The 25,689-nt window shown below is 40.3% G+C and overlaps 1 protein-coding gene, 1 long non-coding RNA gene and 1 pseudogene across 3 annotated transcripts in view; 2 read left to right on the forward strand and 1 right to left on the reverse strand.

The window, feature by feature from the left end:
* Positions 1 to 12,281, reverse strand: part of LOC309811676 — a 38,556-nt gene extending 26,275 nt beyond the window's left edge. Inside the window, exons 1-2 of the long non-coding RNA XR_014295225.1 lie at positions 12,224 to 12,281; positions 9,852 to 10,012 (exon numbers count right to left, since the gene is read on the reverse strand). This is a non-coding gene — a long non-coding RNA (uncharacterized lncRNA). The remainder of the gene's footprint in view (positions 1 to 9,851; positions 10,013 to 12,223) is intronic.
* Positions 12,282 to 15,102: 2,821 nt separating this feature from the next.
* Positions 15,103 to 25,064, forward strand: M6PR (mannose-6-phosphate receptor, cation dependent). Its single transcript, XM_082636236.1, has 7 exons — positions 15,103 to 15,334; positions 20,597 to 20,773; positions 21,608 to 21,774; positions 22,811 to 22,920; positions 23,196 to 23,326; positions 24,188 to 24,314; positions 24,786 to 25,064. Exons 2-7 carry the CDS (start codon positions 20,598 to 20,600, stop codon positions 24,906 to 24,908), a joined length of 834 nt encoding a protein of 277 aa, XP_082492362.1. The 5' UTR covers positions 15,103 to 15,334; position 20,597; the 3' UTR covers positions 24,909 to 25,064.
* Positions 15,351 to 19,876, forward strand: LOC309812444 (small ribosomal subunit protein eS6-like; annotated as a pseudogene). The gene has a single exon. The product of its transcript is annotated as a small ribosomal subunit protein eS6-like (transcript).
* Positions 25,065 to 25,689: the final 625 nt, after the last annotated feature.

Consider the following 25,689-nt stretch of genomic DNA (forward strand, 5'->3'; position numbering starts at 1 on the left):
CATTGCATAGTCTCGGTCCCTTTGTCAGAAATTAGTATATACTTGGGGAAGGGATGATGCAGGCAAAATGAAACTATTCTTCCTACCATTTTTGTGTGGTTATTCTCAAGTTTTTGGCTCCACTGTGTTGCTGATGTTTCTTAAGTGAACTCCCGTGGTCTCCCAGAGCTATTTTTGTTAGTAGATAGCTGTCTAATTGTTGTTCTTTGTGGGATCAGAGGCTGGAGTCTCCTACTCTGCCATCACTGATGTCACTCCTCTGAATCTGTACTGATTTATAAATAAATGACTGAATAAATAAATGGGGGAGAAGTTAAAATTTTCCTTACACAGATTCCGGATAATATATGGAGATACTCCTGCCTCATGATGTGCAATTTAATCCTCCTCCCCTTGAGTGTTGGCAATACTTAGCAACTCACTTCCAAAGAATAATGTATTGATGGGGAAAACAGTAATTTTACAGTGGAGAAACCTGGCAAACACAACCTCACCCATGAACAGGGTTAAATGTGTGAACAACCAGTGATAAGTCTTGTTGGTATCATGCACCCCCAACATGATGCAATGAGAAAGGCACCTAATCACTAAAGTATATTTCACCAAAACCCATAACCTCAGTCTAAACATGAAAAATAATCAGATAACTCCAAATTGAGACCTGTAAATATCTGACCAGTACCCTTCAAATTCATCAAGGTCATAAAAAGTAAGAAAATACTGAGGAACTATTACAGACCAGAGAAGACTAAGAAAATTTGAAAACTAAATGCACGGTGGTATCCTGGGTTACATCCTGGAACAGGAAAAAGAAAATTAATGGAAAACTGGTGAAATTCAAGAAAACCTGGAGTTAGTTAATAATAATGTAGCAGTGTTTATTTCTTGGCTTTGACAAATGTACCGTGATTATATAAGATGTTGACATTAGGGACTTCCCTGGTGGCACAGTGGTTAAGAATCCGCCTGCCAATGCAGGGGACACGGGTTTGAGCCCTGGTCCGGGAAGATCCCACATGCCACGGAGCAGTTAAGCCCGTGTGCCACAACTACTGAGCCTGTGCTCTAGAGCCTGTGAGCCACAACTACTGAGCCCACGTGCCACAACTACTGAAGGCTACACGCCTAGAGCCTGTGCTCTGCAACAAGAGAAGCCACTGCAATGAGAAGCCCATGCACTGCAACGAAGAGTAGCCCCCACCCGCAGCAACTAGAGAAAGCCATGCATGGCAACAAAGACCCAACGCAGCCAAAAATTAATTAATTTTAAAAAATAGAAAAGATGTTAAAATAAATAAATAAATAAATAAAAATACTACTATCCAGCAATTCCACTTCTGGGCATGTATCTGAAGGAAATAAAGTCTCAAAGAGGTATCTGTGCCTCCATGTTTACTGCAGCATTATTTACAATAGCCAAGACATGGAAATAGCCGAAGTGTCCATTGATTAATGAATGGATACAGTAAATGTGAGACATATATATATATATATATATATATATATATATATATATATTTCAGCCATAAAAGAGAAGCAAATCCTGCCATTTGTGACAACATTGGTAGACCCTGAACTCATAGAAACAGAAAGTAGAACGGTGGTTGCCGGGGACAAGGGCACAGAGGAAATGGAAAGACGCTGGTCAAATGGTACAAACTTCCAGTTATAAGATGAATAAATTCTAGAGATTTAATGTACAGCATAGTGGCTATACCTAACAATACTGTATTGTATTCTTGAAATTTGCTGAGAGTAAATCTTAAATGTTATCACTACAAAAAAAAGGGTAAGTATGTGAGCTGATGGCTGTGGTAACTAACCTTACTGTGGTAATCATTTCACAATATATACATGTATCAAATAATCAGGTTGTACACCTTAAATTTACACAATGTTATACATCAATTGTATCTCAATAAAGCTGGAGTAGGGGTCGGGAGGAGAATAATACTCCCAATCCAGAATTCTATATCCAGTAAAAACATCCAGCAAAATGAAGAGGAAAAAAAAAAATCATTTTCATAGTAAAGAAAACAGATAATTTGTCATGAGCAGTCCAGCACTACTAGAAATACTAAAGAAACTTCTTCATACTGAACGTGTCACAAGATGAAAGTTTAAATCTACAAGACTGAAGACAAGAAGAAATGGTAAATATTTACATACATATAAAAGATTGCAGTTTTTTTCCTCCCCTTAATTTCTTTAAAAGAAAGGAAAAAAAGCAAAATAGATAAGATAAATTGTACACAAATAGCAAAGGGAAAGACCTAAAGCCAACCGTATCAATAATTGAATTCATCATAAATAGACTAAACAGAGAATTCCCTGGCTGTCCAGTGGTTAGAACTCAGCGCTCTCACTGCCAGGGCACTAGGTTTGATACCTGGTCAGGGAACAAGGATCCTGCAAGCCGCAGGACCCAGCCAAAATAATAATAATAATAATAAAAGTAAATAAATAAATAAACAAAGGGCATAGTAGGACTTCCCTGTTGGTCCAATAGTTAAGACTCCACGCTCCCAATGCAGGGGGCCCATGTTCAATCCCTAGTCAGGGAACTAGATCCGGTGTGCCACAACTAAAGATTCTGCATGCCGCAACTAAAAGATCCTGCATGCCACAACTAAAAGATTCCATATGCTGCAACAAAGATCCCACATGCTGCAACAAAGATCCTGCACGCAGCAACGAAGATCCCACGTGCCACAACTAAGACCCAGTGCAACCAAATAAATAAGTAAATAAATAAATATTAAAACAAACAAACAAAGTGAACAGTGAACTACTCTTTTAAATAAATGAATAAATAGACTAAATACATCAAATAAATGACAATGAGACTGTAACACTAAATGAAAAAGCAAGAACCAACTATATGTTCTATATTAATACACACAGTTTAAATGTAATTACACAAAGAGGTTTAAGGAATATATTGGAAAAGATATACCATGCAACAGTAAACAAGAAACCTGGAGTGATATATTAGTTTCTTCTTGTTGCTGTAATAAATTACCACAAATACTGCAGCTTAAAATGATGTATATTTATTCTCTCACCGTTCTGTGTGTCAGAAGTGTAAAATGAATCCATTTCCTTGATTTTTCCTGCTTCTAGAGGCTGCCCAAATTCCTTAGCTTATGGCCCCTTTCTCCGTCTTCAAAGGGCATCACCCCAATCTCTGTTTCCACTGCTTCATCTCCTTTTTCTGACTTTAACACTACTACCTCCCTCTTATAAGTATCTCTGTGATTACATTGGACCCATCTGGATAATCCAACATAATCTCTCTTGCAAGATTATTAATTTAATATCTACAAAGTTTCTTTTGCCATATAGGGTAACATATTCACAGATTCTAGGGAATAAGACTTGGACATCTTTTGGGGGATGGCAGAGGGGGACATTATTCAGCCTACCACAATTGGTTATATTACAAGACAAAATTGACAAGTATGAAGAAGTACATTTCATAATTATATGAATCACAGCATTAAGCATACACAACTATAAATGAGCATGCACCTAATAATACTGAATAAAACTTCCAAACATAGGAAGCAAAACTGACTGAATTAAAGGGAGAAATAAACAAATCCATAATCACATTTGGAGATATAAACATCCCTTTCTCAGTAACTGATAAAATAATTAGACAAAAAAAATCAGTTAAAAATATAAAAGATCTAAACAATACTGTCAACCACCTTGACCTAATTGAAATTTACCCAACAAAATAATATCAAACAACTACAAAATACCCATGACTTTCAAGTGTAAATGGAATGTTCATCAAGTAAATTATATATTGAGTAATAATGTTTTAATAAATTTCAATATATTGAAGTACTACAGATATGTTCTATGACCACAGTGGAATCAATTACAAAAAGTCTAGAAAATTCTTAAATATTTAGAAATTAAAACATTCCTAAGTATTTGGAAATTATAATCATCAGGGAAATACAGATCAAAACTACAATGACATATCACCTCATATTTGTTAGAATGGTTAACATCAAAAAGACAAGAAATGAGAAGTGTTGGAGAGAATGTGGAGAAAAGGAACTCTTGTGAACTGTCGGTGGGAACAAAAATTGGAGCAACCACTATGGAAAACAGTATGGAGGCACCTCAAAAATTAAAAATTGAATTACCATGTGATCCAGCAATTCCACTTCTAGATATTTATCCAAAAAAGGCAAAATCACTATCTTGAAAAAAATATCTGTACCCCCATTTATTGCAGCTTTATTCATAATAGCCAACGTATGGAAACAACCTAAGTGTCCACTGATAGATGGATGGATAAAGAAAATGTGATTTTATATATATAATGGAATATCATTCAGCCATTAAAAAAGGAAACCTGCCATTTGTGACAACATGGATGAAACTTGAGAGCATTATGCTAAGTAAAACAAGTCAGACACAGAAAGACAAATACTGTATGATCTCACTTAACATGTGGTATCTAAAGAAAAAAGAAACCCGAACTCATGGATACAGAGAACAGGTTGGTGATTGCCAGAGGTGGGGAGTAGAGATGGGGGAAATAAGTGAAGGTAGTCAAAAGGTACAGTCTACCAGTTACAAGGAAGTCCTGCAGATGTAATATACAGCATGGTGACTATAGTTAACAATATTGTATTATATACTTACAAGTTGTTAGAGAGTAAATTGTAAAAGTTCTCATTACAAGAAAAAAAAATTGTAACTGTGTGGTAATGAATGTTAAGTAAACTTATTGTGGTAATCATTTCAAATTGTATATATGTATCAAATCATACACTGTGCACCCAAAACTAATACAATTGTTATATGTCAATTATATCTCAAAAAAATAAATATAAAAAATTAAAATGTTAGAGAGAAGTGTTAAAAATCCACTATTTTTAACCTGAGACTTTTCCATTGATATAATAATAAAAATAATTTAAAAGGGGGAAAAAAACAAAGAAAATTAAGTTCTCTTAGAAGAATTAAGATGACTTTTGTACATCTAAAAAAATACACACATTTCTAAATAATACATGGGTGAAAATTAGAAAACATATCAAACTAAATTATTATAAAAACACAATAGAAAAATTTGTAGAACACAGCTAAAACAGAGGCTTGGAGGGAATGTCATAGCTTTAAATGAATACAAAAGTAGAGAGATTTTAAATAAACAATCAAGTTTAAGAAGATAGAAAAAGAAGAGCAAATTAAAACCAAAGTGAGCAGATCAGAATTTTAAAATCTGAAATCAATAAAATTTTTAAAAACCAAGCAATAGAAAAATTAACAAAGCCAAAATTTGGTTCTTTGATAAGATTACTGATTGATAAACTTTTAACAAGACTGATCAAGAAACAGAGAGGGCTCAAATTATGAATATCAAGAATAAAGAGAGTATACCTCTATAGATTTTAAAGACATTAAAAGGATAATAAAGGAATATTATATCTATATACCAATATTTTTAACCATGTAGATAAAATTGAAAAATTCCTTGGAAAACACAATTTACCAAACTGACACAAGAAGAAATTTTTGAATAACTCTCTTTTCACTCAAAAAATTGAATTCGTTAGTACAAACCTTCCCATTAAGAAAGCTTCTGGGGCTTCCCTGGTGGCACAGTGGTTGAGAGTCTGCCTGCCGATGCAGGGGACATGGGTTCGTGCCCCGGTCCGGGAAGATCCCACATGCCACGGAGCGGCTGGGCCCATGGGCCATGGCCGCTGGGCCTGCGCATCCGGAGCCTGTGCTCCACAATGGGAGAGGCCCCAGCAGTGAGAGGCCCGGGTACCGCAAAAAAAAAAAGAAAAAAAAGAAAGCTTCTGTTTACCAAGGGGGAAGGGGGGGTATAAACTGGGATATTGAGATTGACATATACACACTACTATATATAAAATAGATAACTAAAAAGACCTACTGTATAGCACAGGGAACTCTATTCAATACTCTGTAATGACCTATATGGGAAGAGAATCTAAAAAAAGAGTTGATATATGTATAACTGACCCACTCTGCTGTATAACAGAAACTAACACAACAGTGTAAATCAACTCTACTCCAATAAAAAAATTAATTAAAAAATAATATAAAAATTTAAATTTAATTTAAAAAAAAACAAAGCTTCTGTTTTGTAGTCACTTTGCTGCACAGCAGAGACTGGCACAACATTGTAAATCAACTATACTTCAATTAAAAAAAAAAGAAAGAAAAAGAAAGCTTCATGTTCAGATGACTTCAAATAGCATATTACATCAAACTTTAAGGAATAAATAACACAATCCCTTCAGAAAACAGAAAATGAAAGTACACCCTCCAACTTATTTTAGGAGGCCATCATGACCCTGAGAAAAAATTTCAAGTATGTAAATTACAGACCCCAACCCTCATAAATACAGACATCAAAATCTTAAAAAAAAAAAAAAACTATCAGCAAATCAAATCCAGAAGAACATAAAAGAGGTAATTCATCATGACAAAGTGTGGTTTATTCCAAGAACAAAGCAAGAATGTCTAATTTTACCATTTCTATTCAACACTGTACAGAAAGAACTAGACAAGAATAATAAATAGAAGATCAAAAGATAGTAGAATTTACCAGTGAAGCCATCTGTGCCTAAAGTTTTCTTTATGGGAAGCTTTTAACTATAAATTCAATTTAATGGATAGTGAGATATTCAAGTTATGTATTTTTTCTTGAGTTAACCTCAGTAGTTTGTGTCTTTCAATAAATCTGTTCTTTTCATCTAAGTCAGGAGTGAGCAAACATTTTCTGTAAAAGGCCACATAGTAAATATCTCAGGCTTTTCTGGCAATATGGTCTTCTCACAACTACTCAACTCAGCCATTATAGTACAAAAACAGACACGGATAAATATAAACAAGTATGTGTGTCTGTGTTCCAATAAAACTTTATTCACAAAAGGGGTGGCAAGTGAATTAATGTCAATTAGTCAAGTTAGTTGATGGTGTTGTTCAAGTCTCCTATATCACTGCAGATTTTCTGTCTATGTTAATTATGAGAAGAGGATATTGAAATCTCCAACTATATTGTCAATTTGTCTTTTTCTCTCAAATTCTCTCAGATTTTGCTTCACATATTTTAAAGCTGTTATTAGCTACAAATGTATGTCCTCTTGATGATCTGATTCTTTTATCCTTATGAGCCTTTTTTTTTTTTTTTTTTGCGGTACACGGCCCTCTCACTGTTGTGGCCTCTCCCATTGCAGAGCACAGGCTCCGGACACGCAGGCTCTGGACGTGCAGGCTCAGCGGCCATGGCTCACGGGCCCAGCCGCTCCGTGGCATGTGGGATCTTCCCAGACCGGGGCACGAACCTGTGTCCCCTGCATCGGCAGGCGGACTCTCAACCCCTGCGCCACCAGGGAAGCCCTAATCTCTGCCTTTTAATTGGAGTATTTAGGCCATTTTAGATCATGTGATTATCATTATAGGTAGCCTTATATCTACTATCTTGCTATTTATGTGTTTGGTTTATTCTTTGTTCATTTTTTCCCTATTTTCCTGATCTTTTTTATAAAATTGAATGTCTTTTATGATTCCATTTTATCTCCCTTATTGGTATATCAGTTATACCTTTCTCTTTCCTTGTTTCCTCTTTTCCTTCTTCCTTCATTCCTTCTTTCCTTTTTAAATTTTTTTGGCTGCTCCACGTGGCTTGCAGGATCTCAGTTCCCTGATGAGGGATTGAACTCGGGCCATGGCAGTGAAAGCCCAGAATCTTAACCACTAGGCCACCAGGGAACTCCCTTTTCTTTTTTTTTCTTTTTTCTTTTTCTTTTTTTGAATGCTCTAGAGTCTCCATTATATCTTTAATCACATTCTTCCTCCAAATAATATTATACCACTTCATGTATATCAAATGAACCTTACAATAGTATACTTTCTCTCCCTCTCCCTGGCCATTGTCAAACATTTTACTTCTACCTACGTTATAAATTCCGCAATAGATTGTTAATATTTTTCTTTTAATCAGGCATTAATCTTTTAATGGTATCTTTTAAAATTAGAACAAAAGTGTTTTATAGTTATATTTATCATTGCTAAAGTTCTTCATTTCCTTACATAATTCTAAATTCCCATGTGGTATAACTTTCCTTCTGGAAGAAGAACTTCCTTTAATATGTATTTTAGTGGTCTGTTTGCAATGAATTCCTCATCTTTTGTTCATCTGAAAAAAATTTTAATTTGCCTTCATTTTTTAAAATTTATTTATTTTTATTTTTGGCTGTGTTGGGTCTTCATTGCTGCACGTGGGCTTTCTCTAGTTGCAGTGAGCAAGGGTTACTCTTCGTTGCAGTGCATGGGCTTCTCACTATGGTGGCTTCTCTTGTTATGAAGCATTGGCTCTAGGCACGCAGGCTTCAGTAGTTGTGGCACATGGGCTCAGTAGTTGTGGCTCATGGGCTGTAGAGCGCAGGCTCAGTAGTTGTGGCGCACAGGCCTAGTTGCTCCGCAGCATGTGGGATCTTCCTGGACCAAGGCTTGAACCCGTGTCCCCTGCATTGGCAGGCAGATTCTTAACCACTGTGCTGTCAGTGAAACCCCTGCCTTCATTTTTTTAAAGGTATTTTTGTATGTATACAATTCTAGGTTGACAGGGTTCTCCTCCCCCACAAAAGTACTTTACAGGTGTCTAATTTTGTCTGACTTGCATAGTTTCTGATGTGAATTATGCCACTGTGTTTTTTCCCCTCTGGCTGCTTTTAGGATGTTCTATTTATCACAGCTTTTCAACAGCTTGATAATAATGTGTCTTCATGTTTCTTCTGCTTGATATTCATTGAATATCTCTGATTTGTAAATTTATAGTTTTCATCAAATTCTGAAAAATTTTGGCCAATATATTTTCTGTCCTCTTTCTGAAGCTTTAATTTTAAATATATTTGATTGCTTGATATTGTACCATAAGTAACTGAAGTTCTGGGTTTTGGGGGATTTTTTTGGAGGGGGAGGGTCTTTTATCCTCCTGTGTTTATTTTGGATATTTTCTAATGATATGTCTTCAAGTTAATTAACTTTCCTGGGACTTCCCTGGTGGTCCAGTGGTTAAGAATCTGCCTTCCAATGCAGGGGACACAGGTTCAATCCCTCTTCGGGGAACTAAGACCCCACATGTCACGGGGCAACTAAGCTCATGTGCCACAACTTGAGAGCCCGCACGCTGCAACTACAGAGTCCACACACTCTGGAGCCCACTCGCCACAACTAGAGAGAAGCCCATGTGCCGCAACGAAAGATTCCGTTAAGACCCAGTGAAGATCCTGCATGCCAGAACTAAGACCCGATACAGCAAAAATAAATAAATAAATATTTTAAAAAATTAACCTTTCCTTCTGTAGTTTCTAGTCTACTGTTGATTCCATTCAGTATATTTTCATTGCATCATTTCAGATATTGTATTTCTCATCTGTGGAAGCATAATTTGGTTTATTTTTAAAATACCTTGCCTTTTTCTCTTTATAATGTTCAATGTTCCTCTTATCTACTGAACATATGAAGTGTATTTATAATAGCTATTCTAACATCCTTTCTACAAATTCTTTCATCTTTGTCATTTCTGGTTCAGTTTCTAATGACTGATTTTTCTCCTGGTTATGGGTTATATTTGCCTCCTTTGCATGCCTGATAATCTTTTGCTGGATTCCAGACACTGTGAAGTTTATGCTGTTGGTGCCAAATTGTCTTGAGCTCTTTTCAAAATTTTTGGCTTTTATTATCGGACACAGTTACTTGGTACCAGTTTGATACTTTTGAGGCTTACTTTTTGACAAGAATTAGTAAGCAGAGGCAACTGTAAGCAAGGATAAGCAGGGGCTCACCTTATTTTCCTTCTCTCAGGAATTACTGTCCTGTACTGCCTGTTGTCCAGTACCTGAAAACCACTGTTTCATATATTTTCGTTTTCCAGTTGTTTCAGATGAGAAAATAAATCCAGTCCCAGTTACACCATAATGGCCAGAAGTTCAAAAGAAAGAAGCAACTGCCAAAATAAGTAAATTTAGTAAGGTTACAGGATATAGGTCAAAATACAAAAATCAACTGTATTTTTATACACTACTAGCAAACATTCATTTAAAAAAAACTTTCACAATATTTTCAGTTATAAAAGCATCAAAATATGAGTACTTGGGAATAAATGTAACAAATGACATGTAAGACCTCCACACTGAAAACTATAAAACATGGCTGAAAGAAATTAGATAAGACCTAAATAAATATCCTATCCATGGATTGTAAAATTCAACATTGTTAAAATGTCAATTTTCCTCAAATTTACCTTTAGATTCACATTAATCCCAATTATAATTCCAGCAAGATTTTTTAAATAGAAATTGACAGGTTGATTCTAAACATACTTATGGAAATGCCAAAACAATCTTGAAAAAACAAGGAAGATTTATACTAACTTACTTCAAGACTTATAAAGCTGGAAGAAGCAAGACAGGGTGTTGTTGTCATAATAATGAACAAAGAGATCAATGGAACAGAATTAAGTCCAGAAACAGAATCACATGTATATAGTCAACTGATTTTCAACAAAGTTCCAAAGCAACTTAAGGGAAAAAGAAAAGTGAACAAACGTTACTGGAAGACCTATACATCCATGTGGGAAAAAAACTGACCTCGACCCTACCTCAACAATACAAAAAAATTAATTCAAAATTGCTTACAGGGACTTCCCTGGTGGCACAGAGGTTAAGACTCTGTGCTCCCAATGCAGGGGGCCCAGGTTTGATCCCTGGTCAGGGAACTAGATCCCACATGCATGCTGCAACTAAGAGTTCGCATGCCACAACTAAGGAGCCCGCGAGCCACAACTAAGGAGCCCAGCTGCTACGACTAAGACCCAGCGCAACCAAATAAATAAACAAAATAAACATTTTTAAAAAAACTTTAAAAAACTGATTACAGATACAAACATAAAAGCTAAAACTATAAAGCTTCTTGGAAGAAAACATAGATACAACCTAATACCCATCAAAAGAATAGACCAACAAGTTGTGAAATATTCATACAATATAATACTATCTAGCCAAAAAAAGAGAAAAACCCTGCTACTGATATATGTAACAACAGAACCTCACAGACATCATATTGAGTGAAAGAAACCAAACATAGTATATGATTCAATTTTATATGAAATTCTGGAAGAGACAAAATTAATCTATGGTAAAAATTTCAGAGCAATAGTTGCCTCTAGGCCTAGGAGAATGACTGGAAAAGGGCATGAGGTAATTTTCTTGGGTGATGAAAATCTGCTAAGTCTTGATTAGAGGGGGGTTACAGTTATGATGCATTTGTCAAGATTCACTGAATTCTATACTTAAGAGTTGTGGGACTTCCCTGGTGGTGCAGTGGTCAAGAATCCGCCTGCCAATGCAGGGGACACGGGTTCGAGCCCTGGTCCAGGAAGATCCCACATGCCGCAGAGCAACTAAGCCTGTGCGCCACAATTACTGAGCCTGCACTCTAGAGCCCACGAGCCACAAGCACTGAGCCCATGTGCCACAACTACTGAGGCCTGCGTGCCTGGAGCCCGTGCTCCGCAACAAGAGAAGCCATGGCAATAAGAAACCCACGCACCACAGGGAAGAGTAGCCCCCATTCGTCACAACTAGAGAAGGCCCGCATGCAGAAACGAAGACCCAACACAGCCATAAATAAATAAATAAATTTTAAAAAGCATTGTGAATTTCATGATTTATACATTTTACCTCAATAACAAAAAAATAAAACTTTAAACAAACATTGAACTCTAATTAGTAGGCTTGCTTTACCAGTTATAAAATTACTTCCTGTGTTTTCTCATGTGTGAACAAACATATAAATATGTTGAATATAATGGGAGCTGATTTCCCACTCTTGGAAAGATATATAGATATCCTAACTGTCTGCTGAGAGGGACCAAAGCAAGGACACACAAGTAGCAATAAACACACACTGTAATCAGATCTTGGTTTCTCAGTACCCTTCTCCACGAAAAGGAACCAGGCCGCCTTCAAGATATGACTGATTCTAGGGTAAGAAAAGTTCAAGATCCGCATGGAACATCTATGTGCCCAAAAGTAAAGAACTGCTCAAAAAATGATGGGGACAAGTCCAAAAGACAAAGAAGCCACCATAAAGAGGCTCCCACTGACAGTTCAACAGTGACCCAGTGACCCACAGCCCCCAGCAATTTTTCTCTCACCTCATGAGTGGGCTGCATGTTCCTGTGGCAGGAACCACACCCTTTCTTCAGAGGTCTGAATCTCTCCCCTGTGGGTGGAAAGGTAGCACTTCCTTTAAGTTTCTAAGTTGCTTCCTTTTTAACCCATCTTCAGTCCTCAAGGTAGTAGCTGCATTTTGTAGTTCCTACTTCTGTAAGATTTGTGTGTAACTTACAGTCCTCTCTTATCCCTTTTAGTAATTATTTTTTACTAGAAAACGATGATTTATACTAAATTTTTCCTTAAAGTGACTCATGTGGTATCTGTCTTCTGATTGGATGCTGAGTGATACAGGATCATTATTTCCCTCTTAGTCCTATCAAGAAATGCATACCTAAATCAGGAGGCAACATCAGACCAAACCAAAATGAGAGACATTCTACAAAATAAGTGACCTGTACTTTTCCAAATTTCAAGGTCAAATAAGGTAAAGAAAAATGACAACTAATTGCAGTGTGTGACTCTGGCTTTGCTTCTGTGGTTGGGAAAGGGTAAAAAAGTGCTTTAGTTCCTCATTTTGATAATTATACTGTGGTAATTAAGAATGTCATTATTCTTAGAAAATACACAATGACGTACTTAGTGGTAATGGGGAACTTACCCTCAGATTGTTCAAAATAAAAGTGTGTGTGTGCGTGTGTGTGTGTGTGTGTGTGTGTAGGGAGGATGGGGGGGGGGGAGAGACCAATAAAGCAAATGGGGCAACATGTAAATACTTGGCAAATCTAGGTAGAGTGTATACAAGAGTTCTTTGTACTCTTCTTGCATCTTTTCTAAAATGTTTAATTTATTGATACATTAAAATTGAAAATTACCAAAAACAAAAATATATTTAGCCCTTGAAATATGTTAAATATGATCATTTTTTAAAGGAGGGCATCAATAAAAGTTCAAAATTGAAATCTGGTTCAAGATGGCAAACTGAATACATGCATAATGGGACTGAGAAACTACCAAACAAATATCAAAAGATTGCTAAGCAGATCAGAAAACGTGAGCAGGTAGAGTGTATTTGACAGTGAAACCACAGCAAAACCTGTAACAAAAAACTCACACAGGACAAAGCTCTTGAGAGGTTAAAAAAGGAATTCCCAGCAGAGCTCCCACCTCAGAGTCGACAAAAGAGCAGGTCTGGGACAATTTTCAAAGCCATGAATTGAAGCAAGCATCAGAATACCTAGCTCTTTCAAGCACCCTTCCCTTTTCTGCACATACTAAAGAGGAGGCAGCCTCAACATTTGCTTTTAGGAACCTCCTAGAAGCGCTTTCTTAATATTTTTATTGGAGTATAGTTGATTTACAATGTGTTAGTTTCTGCTGTACAGCAAAGTGAGTCAGTTATAGACACACGTATATCCGCTCTGTTTTTAGATTCTTTTCCCATATAGATCATTACAGAGTATTGAATAGAGTTCCCTGTGCCATTCAGTAGATTCTTATTAGTTATCTAATCTATACATAGTAGTGTGTATGTGTCAATAGACAAATTACTTTTATTATTAGAAAGCTACTCATCTTTCAATTTTCGTATTTTTTACTTGAAGACACATCCAAACCCAACCCAGATATACCACCTAGCCTGAATTGAATGTACCAGTTAATAAACAAATGCAGTTTCCTATAGTCAGTATAACGCAGTGTCGAGAGCATGAACTCTGGACTGTAAACACAACCTATATAACTAACTTATCCCTAAATGATGGAGCCGGAATACTGACTCCATAACTTAGTAGCTGTGGGGCCCAGGGTAAGTAAAAAAAAAAAAAAAAAAAAGTCACTTAGCCTCTGTCGCCTTTAATTTATTCATCTGTAAAATGGGGATAACATACTTCCTCAGTAAGCTGGTCGTGAAGGTGAAGTGAATTGATACTCGTTTAAAGCACGTACAACAGTGCCGGGGTTCTCACAGTGTGAGCTTCTATTATTATTCGATTCAAAACGCTGTTCTAGCTCTGGTGAGCACAAAGAGGAATCAAAATCCAGTCCCCATCCGAGGAGACGTTGGGAGGCACACGCAAATGCAACGGAGGAATCAAAGCAGAAAGAAACCAGACTAAAGCCAGGTGCGAGCAGCCAGCGGGCACTGGGAGGACGGAACGGTTCCAGCTGAAGAGGGTGAGTCCAGGAGTCACAGGAGCCTATGAACCGAGTTCTATGAACGGGTAGGGCTTCCACATGCGGCTAAGACGCCACACGTGAGAGACACCGCAAAGGATCTTAGCAAAGGCGCAAAGACCACAAATTGACTTGTCTCGGTCAGCAGAAGTGGCTGCAAAGTGTTTATCACACAAAATGCCGGAGGGACGATAAGGCTAACTGGAATAGTAACCCCTGCCGCACCTCAAGGTGCTAAACCGGAGGCAGGACGTAAGGAACAAAAGTGACGGTAAGAAAGCCAGGAGGACCACAACCCGGTCTCTCTCCACTATCCTCCAGGGACAACGCGACTCGGGGCCAGCACACAGCGAACCAGCGTCCCCCTCAGGCGGCAAACGTTCTGAGGCAGCAACCGGCACGATAACTACAGCTCCCGCCGCGGCCTGGGGACCTGGCACCGCCCCGCATTTCCACTTCCGCCGCCCTCCGGTCCGACCTACCAGGGAGCGAGCCTGGCGCCTGACCGCGCGTGACCCCCGCGTGACCCCGCGTGACAAGGGCCCGAGCCGAGAGGCCAGGAGGTGGGAGTCTGGGATCCCAGTCAGTAGAAAGGCGACCCGCAAAGGTGGAACTAAACTTGCAAATCTCGATAGGGATTGGAGTTGATGCCGCGAGGGCGGAGCCTAACCCCCACGGTCCTGGCCAATCAGCGTCCGGGATGATCTGAGAGGCCGGGAAGGGGAAAGGGGCGAAATGGTTCTACCGTGACATGCCGCGGGGTCTAGTGGGAGGAGCAGTTGCCCAGCGGCTGCCCGGCACTTCCTGTTTCCGGTTCTCGGAGTGGAGCCCAGCGAGGCGCTCGTGGGGTCGCTGGCTCTGCCGCGAGCTCTGGAACCGGGGTCTGCGGCCGGCCCCTCGCTGGTTCTGTCTCCCACCCGCGAGCAGGTACTCGGCCGGGGATTCTGAGCTGTGGCTGCTCCCTTTGCCCGTGACACGTGAGTACGAGGGGCGTGGAGGAGGAGTGGGCTGGAGCGCGCTCACCCCTCGTGGCTGTGACGGGGGCCGGGATCGCTGAGTCTCCCTTGGCCCGGGTTCTAGCCCAAAAATCCAGCTAAGGAGCCTGAGGGTAGAAAGGCGGAGGCGTAAGGTTGGGGAGTTACAGAGTCGCCAAAGGAGTGAGGGAGAAAGGATCTCCAAGACCAGAGTTTGGAAGGCAGGGAAAGGAAGGTCGCTAAGTCTGGAGTCCGTTCGAGGTGTTACTGGATACCCGTAGACGGGATTTTGGCCCGCATCGTAGAGGGAGGTCAGGTGGCATCATTTGTAGAGGGTATGGCTCTAAGCATTTGGAAAGTCGGGAGACTAGACGGGACGCGAATGTCTGGAAGCCTGGAAGAAGTTTGAGGGAGATGAGTGTATGGTACGAAGAGTCGCCAATAGAGGGGTTTGCGTTCCTCTTTGGAGGGGGCTTCCGCCCTTGGGCCATAGAGCTGCTTTCTTAAGGCTTTTCAGCCTTGGGCGGTTCAGCTAGTTAGGGCTGCACTTCTGAAAGTGTGGGCTGCTGGAGACAGGAGATAAGGGCTGTCGCCATCAGAAATGAGCCAGAGAGAAGAAAGTAGAAATTCCACCGAAAAACAGAAAATGGTCATGGCTAGTCTGGGGGAAGTGAGTGGTACAGAGGCCCAGTGATGTAAAGTGTTTCCGAATTCCTGGCTTAGTCATTGGTCATCCCATCGGAGGAGAAGTTTTTAGCCTTAACTGTATGGATCTATCGTAGAAGAAGAAAATTGAAAGGGATTTTTCAAAATCTTTAAGTCCTGCCGCTTGTTTCCAGAGTATGTAGGACAAAGTGTTGCACCTTGAGAATCTAATTGTAGCACAATTAGATGTAAAAAGGGACTATCCAGCCCTTGGATTTCATACTCTTACCAATACATTTTTTCACTCCTTTATTTATCAGAAAATAGCTTTATACCATGATTCATTCAAGTTGCCTTACTAATAACTTCATACATGTTTAATACTTGTATAACCTAAGGCAAGTAACTTAACCTAAGGCAAGTAACTTAAGCTCTGTAGGAATCAGTTTCCTCATCTGTAAAATGGGAGAAATTATACCTACTTTTCTGGGTTGTGAAGATTGACGAACATCATCTAGATAAAGCACTTAGAGCATATGCTACTGAATCAAAGAGAAGCAGCTCAAACGTAGCCAAACCTTAAGCAGGAAAGAGAAGAATATATCTCTTTTTATCTCCTATCTTTTTGAACCAATAATTAAATGAAAGCTAGTTCAACTCAACTAATGCTGACTGCAGGGTGTTCAGCCCTTCATCCTTTCCCAGTTTTGTGAGAGTCTTTGTTCTAATTTGGGGAAAGAAATCATCAACTGTTAACAGATAAGGAACTAACTTTGAAGCCAAAGAACACAGCCTTCTGTGTGAGCATCCCTCCAGAAAATGGTCCTGGATAAAAGAATATTGAAAGCACAGAAAGTTGAAATTTCAAATTGGGTCCTGCTAGTATATAAAGAAAATGTCATGCTTAATCAGTCTACTAAAAGGAGCCTCTTATTTTCGTCAGCTGGTCAAGTTGTGTGGAACAGTGAGTGAATTTAGAGAAGGTAGGAGTTTGAGGTCTGGGTTCTTTATTCCGCCTCCTATTTAGTGAACCGTGTGAGGGGTCACTTCCCCTTCTTGCTTTGTCAAAATGAAAGCAAGACTTTGACTGCCTACTCTGATCCCCCAAAAACTTAATGTGAAAGGAATGGTTAAGTGTAGACCATGAGCTCAGAGCTGCACTATCTGGTTCACTCCACTAGCTGTGTCTAGTTTTCTCCTCTGTAAAATAAGGACAGTCATTATATTTACTGCATAGGGTTTTTGTAAGGCTTAACTGGTTAATGTATGTTAAATGCCTAGCAAAAGGCAAGCACTCTATTAAGTGTTTCCTGTTGATGCTTTGTATGTGTTTATGGGAGCCTCAGACTTTGTGGCTGGCTATACTTATTCTATGGAAACACCTTATTAATATTACTACGATGAATTGATGTTTGGAGTACACCAAGTCGGGGAGATGACTTCCCAAGTATTGGTTGCCCTAGTGGAATGTGGGAAACGGAGTGTCAAATGTGGGACTTCCCTGGTGGCGCAGTGGTTAAGAGCCCGCCTGCCAATGCAGGGGACACGTGTTGATCCCTGGTCCGGGAAGATCCCACATGCCGCGGAGCAACTAAGCCCGTGCGCCACAACTACTGAAGCCCACGCGCCTAGAGCCCGTGCTCCACAACAAGAGAAGCCACCGCAATGAGAAGCCCGCGCACCGCAACAAAGAGTAGCCCCCGCTCGCCGCAACTAGAGAAAGCCCGCACACAGTGATGCAGACCCAACACAGCCAAAAATAAATAAATAAATAAAATTTTTTAAAAAGAATGTCAAATGTAAGTTCGTTTAGCTCTTTATCATGGTGCCTCAGAGGCGGTTGGCCACTTCAGGATGAAGTTGAACATCTCTTACCCAGCCAGTGGCTGCCAGAAACTCATTGAAGTGGACGATGAACAAAAACTTCATACCTTTTGTAAGAAGCATATGGCCACAGAAGTTGCTGCTGATGCTCTGGGTGAAGAATGGAAGGGTTATGTGGTCTGAATCGGTGGGAACAACAAACAAGGTTTTCCCCATGAAGCAGGTGTCTGGACCCATGGTAGAGTCTACTCGCTACTGAGTAAGGGGCATTCCTGTTACAGACCAAGGAGGACTGGAGAAAGAAAGCACAAATCTGTACGGGGTTGCATTGTGGATGCCAATCTGAGTGTTCTCAATTTGGTCATAATGGAAAAAGGGGAGAAGCATATTCCTGGACTCACAACTTCGCCTCGTTTGCTGGGCCCCAAAAGAGCTAGCAGAATCCACAGACTTTTCAGTCTCTCTCTATGTCCGCCAGTATATTGTGAGAGAAAACCCCTAAACAAAGAAGGTAAGAAACCTAGGACCAAAGCACACGAGACTCAGCGTCTTGTTACTCCATGTGTTCTGCAACACAAACGTCAGCATATTGCTCTGAAGAAACAGCGTACTAAGAAAATAAGGAAGAGGCTGCAGAATATGCTAAACTCTGGGCCAAGTGAATGAAGGAGGCCAAAGAAAAACACCAGGAACAGATTGCCAAGAGACGGAGGCTGTCCTCTGAGAGCTTCTACCTCTAAGTCTGAGTCCAGTCAAAAACGAGATGTTCTAAGAGTAACAAATAAATGAGATCAGATATCCAAAAAAAAAAAAACGTAAGTTTGTTGAGGAGAGTGGAGAAAATTTATTCAGGTACCTATTAGTACCCATTAAATTCTGCCTGTTTTAAGTTTTATGTGCTAAAAATGCAGTGGAGTCGGTGGACCAGCATGACAAAGAATTAAAGGACTTTAAAAGAGTATTCAAACCGAAGTCCAGACTTGTAGTATGGAAGCATTTTATCATAAGTGAGAAAAGTTTGGAAGAATTGAATCTTTGTATCAGAAAAATTGGTGATACTGTTATAAAATTAACCAGTAGTGATGGCCTAAGGGATCATTAATGGATACCAAAGTGAATTCTTTTGAAAGGGTAAATCAGTGTATCCTGGGTGTAAAGATGGAATTAGAGAAAAGAAAATGAGTTTGGGATCATGTTTCCATTCCTAAAGCAGTACAAGCATCAGATTAATTGGATATGCTAAATTGTAAAGTGACGTGATGAATCCCAAGAGTTATCAGCAATTGGAAGCTAGAAACTCTTGAGGTTCATGACTTGTGGAGCCTGAGGTGGGTTTTGGAATGCTTATTCAAACCACTCATTTGAACCTAGTGAATTTTGTTCTTCCTGTCATTTAAATGATTGAATGATTTTTCCAGAGGGTAGACATCAGAACAGGTAGATGTCGAGTTTTAGGTGCTGTGGCTGTGTTTATCTCTGTTCATCATTCTTATGGTGAATATGAACAAAGACTGTTAGATGCTCCTGAATATTAAAATGAGGACTTAGGTTCCAAAGTATTCAAGTCTTTTTCTCTATTTTACATCTTTCTTAATAACTTCCAACTAGCCCTTATCAAGTGTCAATTGTAATTCGAGTATTATCTTATGGAGGGCCACTGGTTTAAGCAGTATTTATGAACCAGTATTGAACTCTAAATAATGAGACATCTTAATGTAATTTCTCACCAGATGGTAAAGAGGCAAGGATGTCTCCACCAGGCTGTCATAATTTAATGCTTTTTGTTCTTTCCTTTCCCTCTTCTCAGCCCCATGGTTTGTTCTGAAGGACTTACCTATGAATTAGACTGAAAGTGACTGATATATAGAGTTTCCCGACACAGGTGATAGATATATATGTGCATGTGTGTATATACGTATGTATATGTATATCTGTATATGGGTTTCCTAACACAGGTGCTCTTGGCACAGAGATATTAAAAGGTAATATTTGTTGGGCTTCCCTGGTGGCACAGTGGTTGAGAGTCCGCCTGCTGATGCAGGGGACACGGGTTCGTGCCCCGGTCTGGGAAGATCCCACATGCCGCGGAGCGGCTGGGCCCGTGAGCCATGGCTGCTGCATCCGGAGCCTGTGCTCCGCAGCAGGAGAGGCCACAACAGTGAGAGGCCCGCATACCGCAAAAAAAAAAAAAAAGTAATATGCCAAAGAATCTTATAGTTTCTGCGTAATCAAAATACTGTTCATTAGTCACACTTAAGTATTCTCTAGGCCACTGATTGGTTCTTCTGACAGTTTCTAGGACCAAAAATGTGTTTTTCTCCCAATACAGCTTATAAGTCTAGACATTCTTTTTTTGTGCACACCTTGCAGAAATCTCAACAACAATCTGTAGACACTAACTCTTCACCAAGGCCACTGCTGTCCTCTTTGTTGAATGCACATGAAAGGGGCACGAGAAGGACAGGAGGTGACCAGTGGTGTCAGGCAAGGGAGTCAGCTAGGAAGACGCTTTTGACATAAGTTTTAAAAAGAAAAAGAGAAACCTGGAGACTTAAGATTCCAATTCTGAATATTAAATAATGGGGAAAACAGAACTTGAAATGGAGACAAGAAAATAAAGCCCAACATCATAATAATGAAGAAAACTGGCTAGTGTAAAATAATAGGTGGTGGGTGGAAGATTAAAAGGTTAAAAAAATACCATTCATTTATGACACATTCATATGCTTTATTTCTTTCCCTTCTCTCCCGATCCTCTCCCTCTTTCCCTAACACACACACTCCCTCTCCCAAAAGGATGTTCCCCCTCTACAGCTCCTGGAGGACTGGCCTGCTGCTGCTGCTGCTGGCTGTGGCAGTAAGAGAATCCTGGCAGACCGAAGAAAAAACATGCGACCTGGTAGGAGAAAAGGATAAAGAGTCAGAGAAAGAGTTGGCTCTACTGAAGAGGCTGACGCCGCTGTTTAACAAAAGGTAAATGAGAAGAATCTTAAAGGGCTTGAGGAGACAACTTTATTAAAGAATCTCTTCCTCCTCTTACTGATTTTATTTTAGTATTTTATTTACTAGTATTTAGTATGTAGTACTGATTTTATTCCCCCCCCAACATAGGGGGGATACATGTATCATAACCTCCTCTGAGAGACGGTTCTAATCTGAACTTTAGCAATATTAGTCTTATTTGGCCATGCTATCTTGCTTTCCTTCATGATATAGAGCACATGCTCAGCCCAGTGTTCAGCAGCCGTGTGCAGGTACCTTATGCAGAAGAGTAGCGGTTTCCAAGACTGGATCCAAGAAACCAGCTCATAGGAACTAAAAAGCATTATTTGATGCCTGGATACTTAGAAGTATCAGAATCACATATTTAGGCCTACTTCATCATCATAAGTGTCAGGAATCTTCTGGTATATAAATCTGAAGATAATCTTTAAGGAAGGAGGGTCCTTTAAGGTCCTTCCTTCAAGGAAGGAAGGTAATCTTTAAGGAATCTCATGAACATAGACCCTCACTCAAGGGGAAGTAGTAGCTAATGTTTTAGCATAGTCTAGAGCAATTATTCTAGAAATATCTAGAATACTAGCTGTCTTGGATTCCGTATTTTAATCAGTCATCATCGACAGTTAGGGTGTTCTGTCTGGGTCATGGATATCTCATGATGCAACAGATATTATTCACTGGGACGTTTAGCCGTGACATCAGATAAATAAGTTGAGTGCACCATTGTTGTTGTTAAAAAGGAAAACTGCTCTTCCTAAGGCCGACAGCTGTAACTGTCCTCTTCCTTCTCCTCTCTTCTCCTCACAGCTTTGAGAGCACCGTGGGCCAGGGCTCAGACACGTATATCTACATGTTCCGGGTGTGCCGAGAAGCTGGCAACCACACCTCTGGGGCAGGCCTGGTGCAGATCAGCAAAAGTAATGGGAAGGAGACAGTCGTCGGGAGACTCAATGAGACTCAGATCTTCAACGGAAGTAAGCTTCTCCCTGTTGATCAGTTAACTGAAGCCCGCTGTTAATCCTGTATGTCTCAGCCCTTCCCAGGCTCTTCAGTGTACCATACGGTATGTGTGGTTCAGCTCACCTGAGACACCTGCAAACCACAGGATACCTAGTTCCACAGCTCCTCCACAGCCAAGGCTCAGGACATTTATGTGTTTGTTTTAAAGTGAGATCAAGCTTTTTTGCAAACCAGTCAGTCTACAGAAATTTCCCCACCATCTTGAGTTATGTTGATAATATTTCTCAAAAGTCATAAAATCATATTGCTGGAAAGGACTCTGTGAGCAACTATGGTCTGTTTTCCTCCCTTAAGCAGATAGATAAATTTATTCATTGCACATTGTTGCTCCTATAAATAACATAATAAAAAACAATGTCAAGAGTTTGGGGCTAGGGGTCAGACTGGATTTTTGATCCAGCTCTTATTTATTTGTCCTGTGACTTTGAAAAATTATTTCACCTTTTTGTTTTCTCATATGCAAAATTGGAAGCAGTCCTTACCTGATTCACCTCACGTGATTATTGATCAGATGATACTTTGCGAAAGAAATTTGAACACAGTAAATACTAAAGAGGGAAAAATGCCCCTCAGTCTTCAAAATCATCCACTTTGAATTTATCTGTGGCGACTTTATGATCTTAGGCTTTCCCTTGCCACCAAGTAATTGTATGGAACCCCTCCTTTTGATGTTAGCAGGTATTCGGAAAATGAGTCATGATTAAGGTATGGATCATAATTGTATTTGCACTATCAGTTGCCTTAATTTTTGTGGAAAATTAAGGTTATTCTTGTATGACTGTCTGATTCCTAGTCGTCTTAATAAGGGAACACATAGCTGTTATAAAGGAGCAAGGTTTAGCTGCTGTTTCTGGTATACAGAGCTCATCCTGAAAGGGTTATTTTAATTACAGCCCATTTCATTGAACTCACTTCCACTCTACCACAGTGCCCAGGTCTGCCTCTGCTTTTCCCGCACCCCAAAGCTCCATTTTCCTTGTCCCTCCTCAGGTAATTGGATCATGCTGATCTATAAAGGGGGTGATGAATATGACAATCACTGCGGCAAGGAGCAGCGTCGGGCAGTGGTGATGATCTCCTGCAATCGACACACCCTAGCGGTGAGGCACCCTGGGGCCTAGGAGCCTAGAGGAAATGAAAGGACTGGCCTGAGGTGGGAGAGACTGTCCAGAGGGAACAAGATAATTGGGAGGGAGGAGATAAAACAAGAAGTTCAGCTTTTCCTGAGTCATAGGCACCCGTGTTCCATCATACATGGAAGAGGAGGTTTTCAACCAGGAGAAAACACATGTTTTGGGGGTTTTGTGGGTTTGTGCTTTTTTCAGACAGGTGTGAGACGCAACATAAATGTTGTGTTCTGTCGTCTTGTCATCAGGACAATTTTAACCCTGTGTTTGAGGAGCGAGGCAAAGTCCAAGATTGTTTCTACCTCTTTGAGATAGACAGCAGCCTGGCCTGTTCCCCAGAGATCTCCCACCTCAGTGTGGGTTCTATCTTACTTGTCACGTGAGTACTTTTTCCTTTATCAGTCCAAACTTTTTTTTTTAACTCCACAATTACTTGGAGGTCTATAGGTACAAATAGTTTGTGTGCATGCATATGTTATACTGTAATTTGTAAAAATCCTCTTTAAACTCTGTGCAGGTTTTTAAAAATGACTTAATGTTTTATCGCCAATAAATATTTGCATTTGGATGTAGGGTTTTTCCCCTACTGGAGGGCTGGACAGTTTTTAATATGCTGCCATTAGATTATTAGAACTTTTTTTTTTTAATAAATTTATTTATTATTTTTATCTTTGGCTGCATTGGGTCTTTGTTGCTGCGCACGGCTTTCCCTAGTTGCATCAAGCGGGGGCTACTCTTGGTTGTGCAGCTCGGGCTCTAGGTGCACGGGCTTCAGTAGTTGTGGCTCGTGGGCTCTAGAGCGCAGGCTCAGTAATCGTGGTGCATGGGCTTAGTTGCTCCGCGGCATGTGGGATCTTCCCGGACCAGGGCTCGAACCCGTGTCCCCTGCTTTGGCAGGCGGATTCCTAACCACTGCGCCACCAGGGAAGCCCTAGATTATTAGAACTTTTAAGGAAATGGAGTTGTATATCTAATGGTGACTGTTCTCAGCCCTAAGTCAGAGTCACAAACTCTTATTTTATTCTGATCATTCTGGTTTTCTCAGACTGACACTCTAATTGGTTTTCTAAGGACCTACCAGCCCCCTTGTTCATTCAACTGACTACCCCTTTTGTTTTTCCTTTCATTTTTATGGAACACAGCTTAGGAAACAGGTAGCAATGAATATAGAGATTATCTTTAGTATCTGAGTCTTACTATTTCTTGGTTTTTGAGTATAGATGTCTTTCTCCCTCAACAGGTTTGCATCGCTGATCGCTGTCTATATCATCGGGGGGTTCCTGTACCAGCGACTGGTGGTGGGAGCCAAAGGAATGGAGCAGTTTCCCCACTTGGCCTTCTGGCAGGACCTTGGCAACCTGGTAGCAGTAAGTAACAGGGCAGCTGGCTGAGTCCGTGGCCTACAGACAAGGTTCAATGACCAGCCATCCTGGTTTGCCCAGACTGAGGGGTTTCCCGAGACACAGGACATTGGGTGCTAAAACCACAAAAGTCCCAGCAAACCAAGACAGTTGGTTGCCCTAGTACAGGTAAGCAACATAGCATCTTAGTGTCCGGCCTGGCTAAGGCTTGGCTGGAGGAGCAGTCCTTTTGCTGAGATTTGGGAACCTGATACAGCTCTTAAGGGGCCTAGGTGAGGAAAGGGTGAGGCCAAGTTAGAACCTGTCTGTTCTTCCCCACATTTGATTCAGGCTGATCCTTGGAGCTTTGGGGTTTTCTCTTCGTTATCCCTGGAGAAAACCAGTTCCTGCCACATTCTTAGACCATAAACATACTCTGCCCACCTGAAAGCTGCTGATTTCAAATGATCGTTTCCTTCCTTTCCTTTCCCCCTACAGGATGGTTGTGACTTTGTGTGCCGATCTAAACCCCGAAATGTGCCTGCTGCATATCGTGGTGTGGGGGATGACCAGCTGGGGGAGGAGTCAGAAGAAAGGGATGATCATTTATTACCAATGTGATTGCACTTTAAATGTCCGGCTTCTTCAGCCCCCAAACCAAAGCATCCTCAGCCAGGTTTCTTAAGCAGCCTCCGCTCCAGTCTCTCATCTCACCCTTAATATTGCTCTTGCTTTCCGGTTTGCTTTCGGTTTGCATCCACTTGTCAGTAGCAGAAATGCCTTCCCTTTGTTCCCTATTTGTTTTCCCTCCTGAGAGGTACAGTTGTAGGACAGAGATAATATAATAGGGCCAATGACAGCAGAGGCCGTTGCACTGTCTCTTGGTATCAGAAAGTACAAGTAGGGGAGTTATCATGAGCAAAAGGGTACGGCAGGCTCCCTGACCCTTCCTTTTTTAAACACATTTTCACAAGTTTTTGAGACACTGGATTTCTTTAATTTAAAAAAAAAAAAAAAAGCAAAGAAACATTATTTATACAAGGTTTGATTGCTTTCATGCCGTTACTCTGTACCCTCCAGTAGTAGTCTCCGTGAGAATCTGGATGTAATTTCTTGCTGCTTGGAACAATTTTGCAGTGATTACTTGGTTGTAGTCCAAGTACTGCCATTTGGTTTGAGCCTGGTGATGTCATAGACTTAATTCTCCCACCTCTGGGATTAGGATGGGAAAATTTGAAATTTCCCAGTTAGAGGATTACAAGGTACCATACATCATTTGCTGGCATTGGAGTGACTTTATCGCTGGAGCTAGGACCTGGATTGTAGTCTTAGGTTATTGGTCCATCGGCAGCCAAAATGCCTAATCCAGGAGTCCAGTCCATTGGAAAGGGACATTGAAATT

Source organism: Mesoplodon mirus, assembly GCF_964341445.2.
Source record: "Mesoplodon mirus genome assembly, chromosome: 11".
Taxonomy (NCBI): Eukaryota; Metazoa; Chordata; class Mammalia; order Artiodactyla; family Ziphiidae; genus Mesoplodon; species Mesoplodon mirus.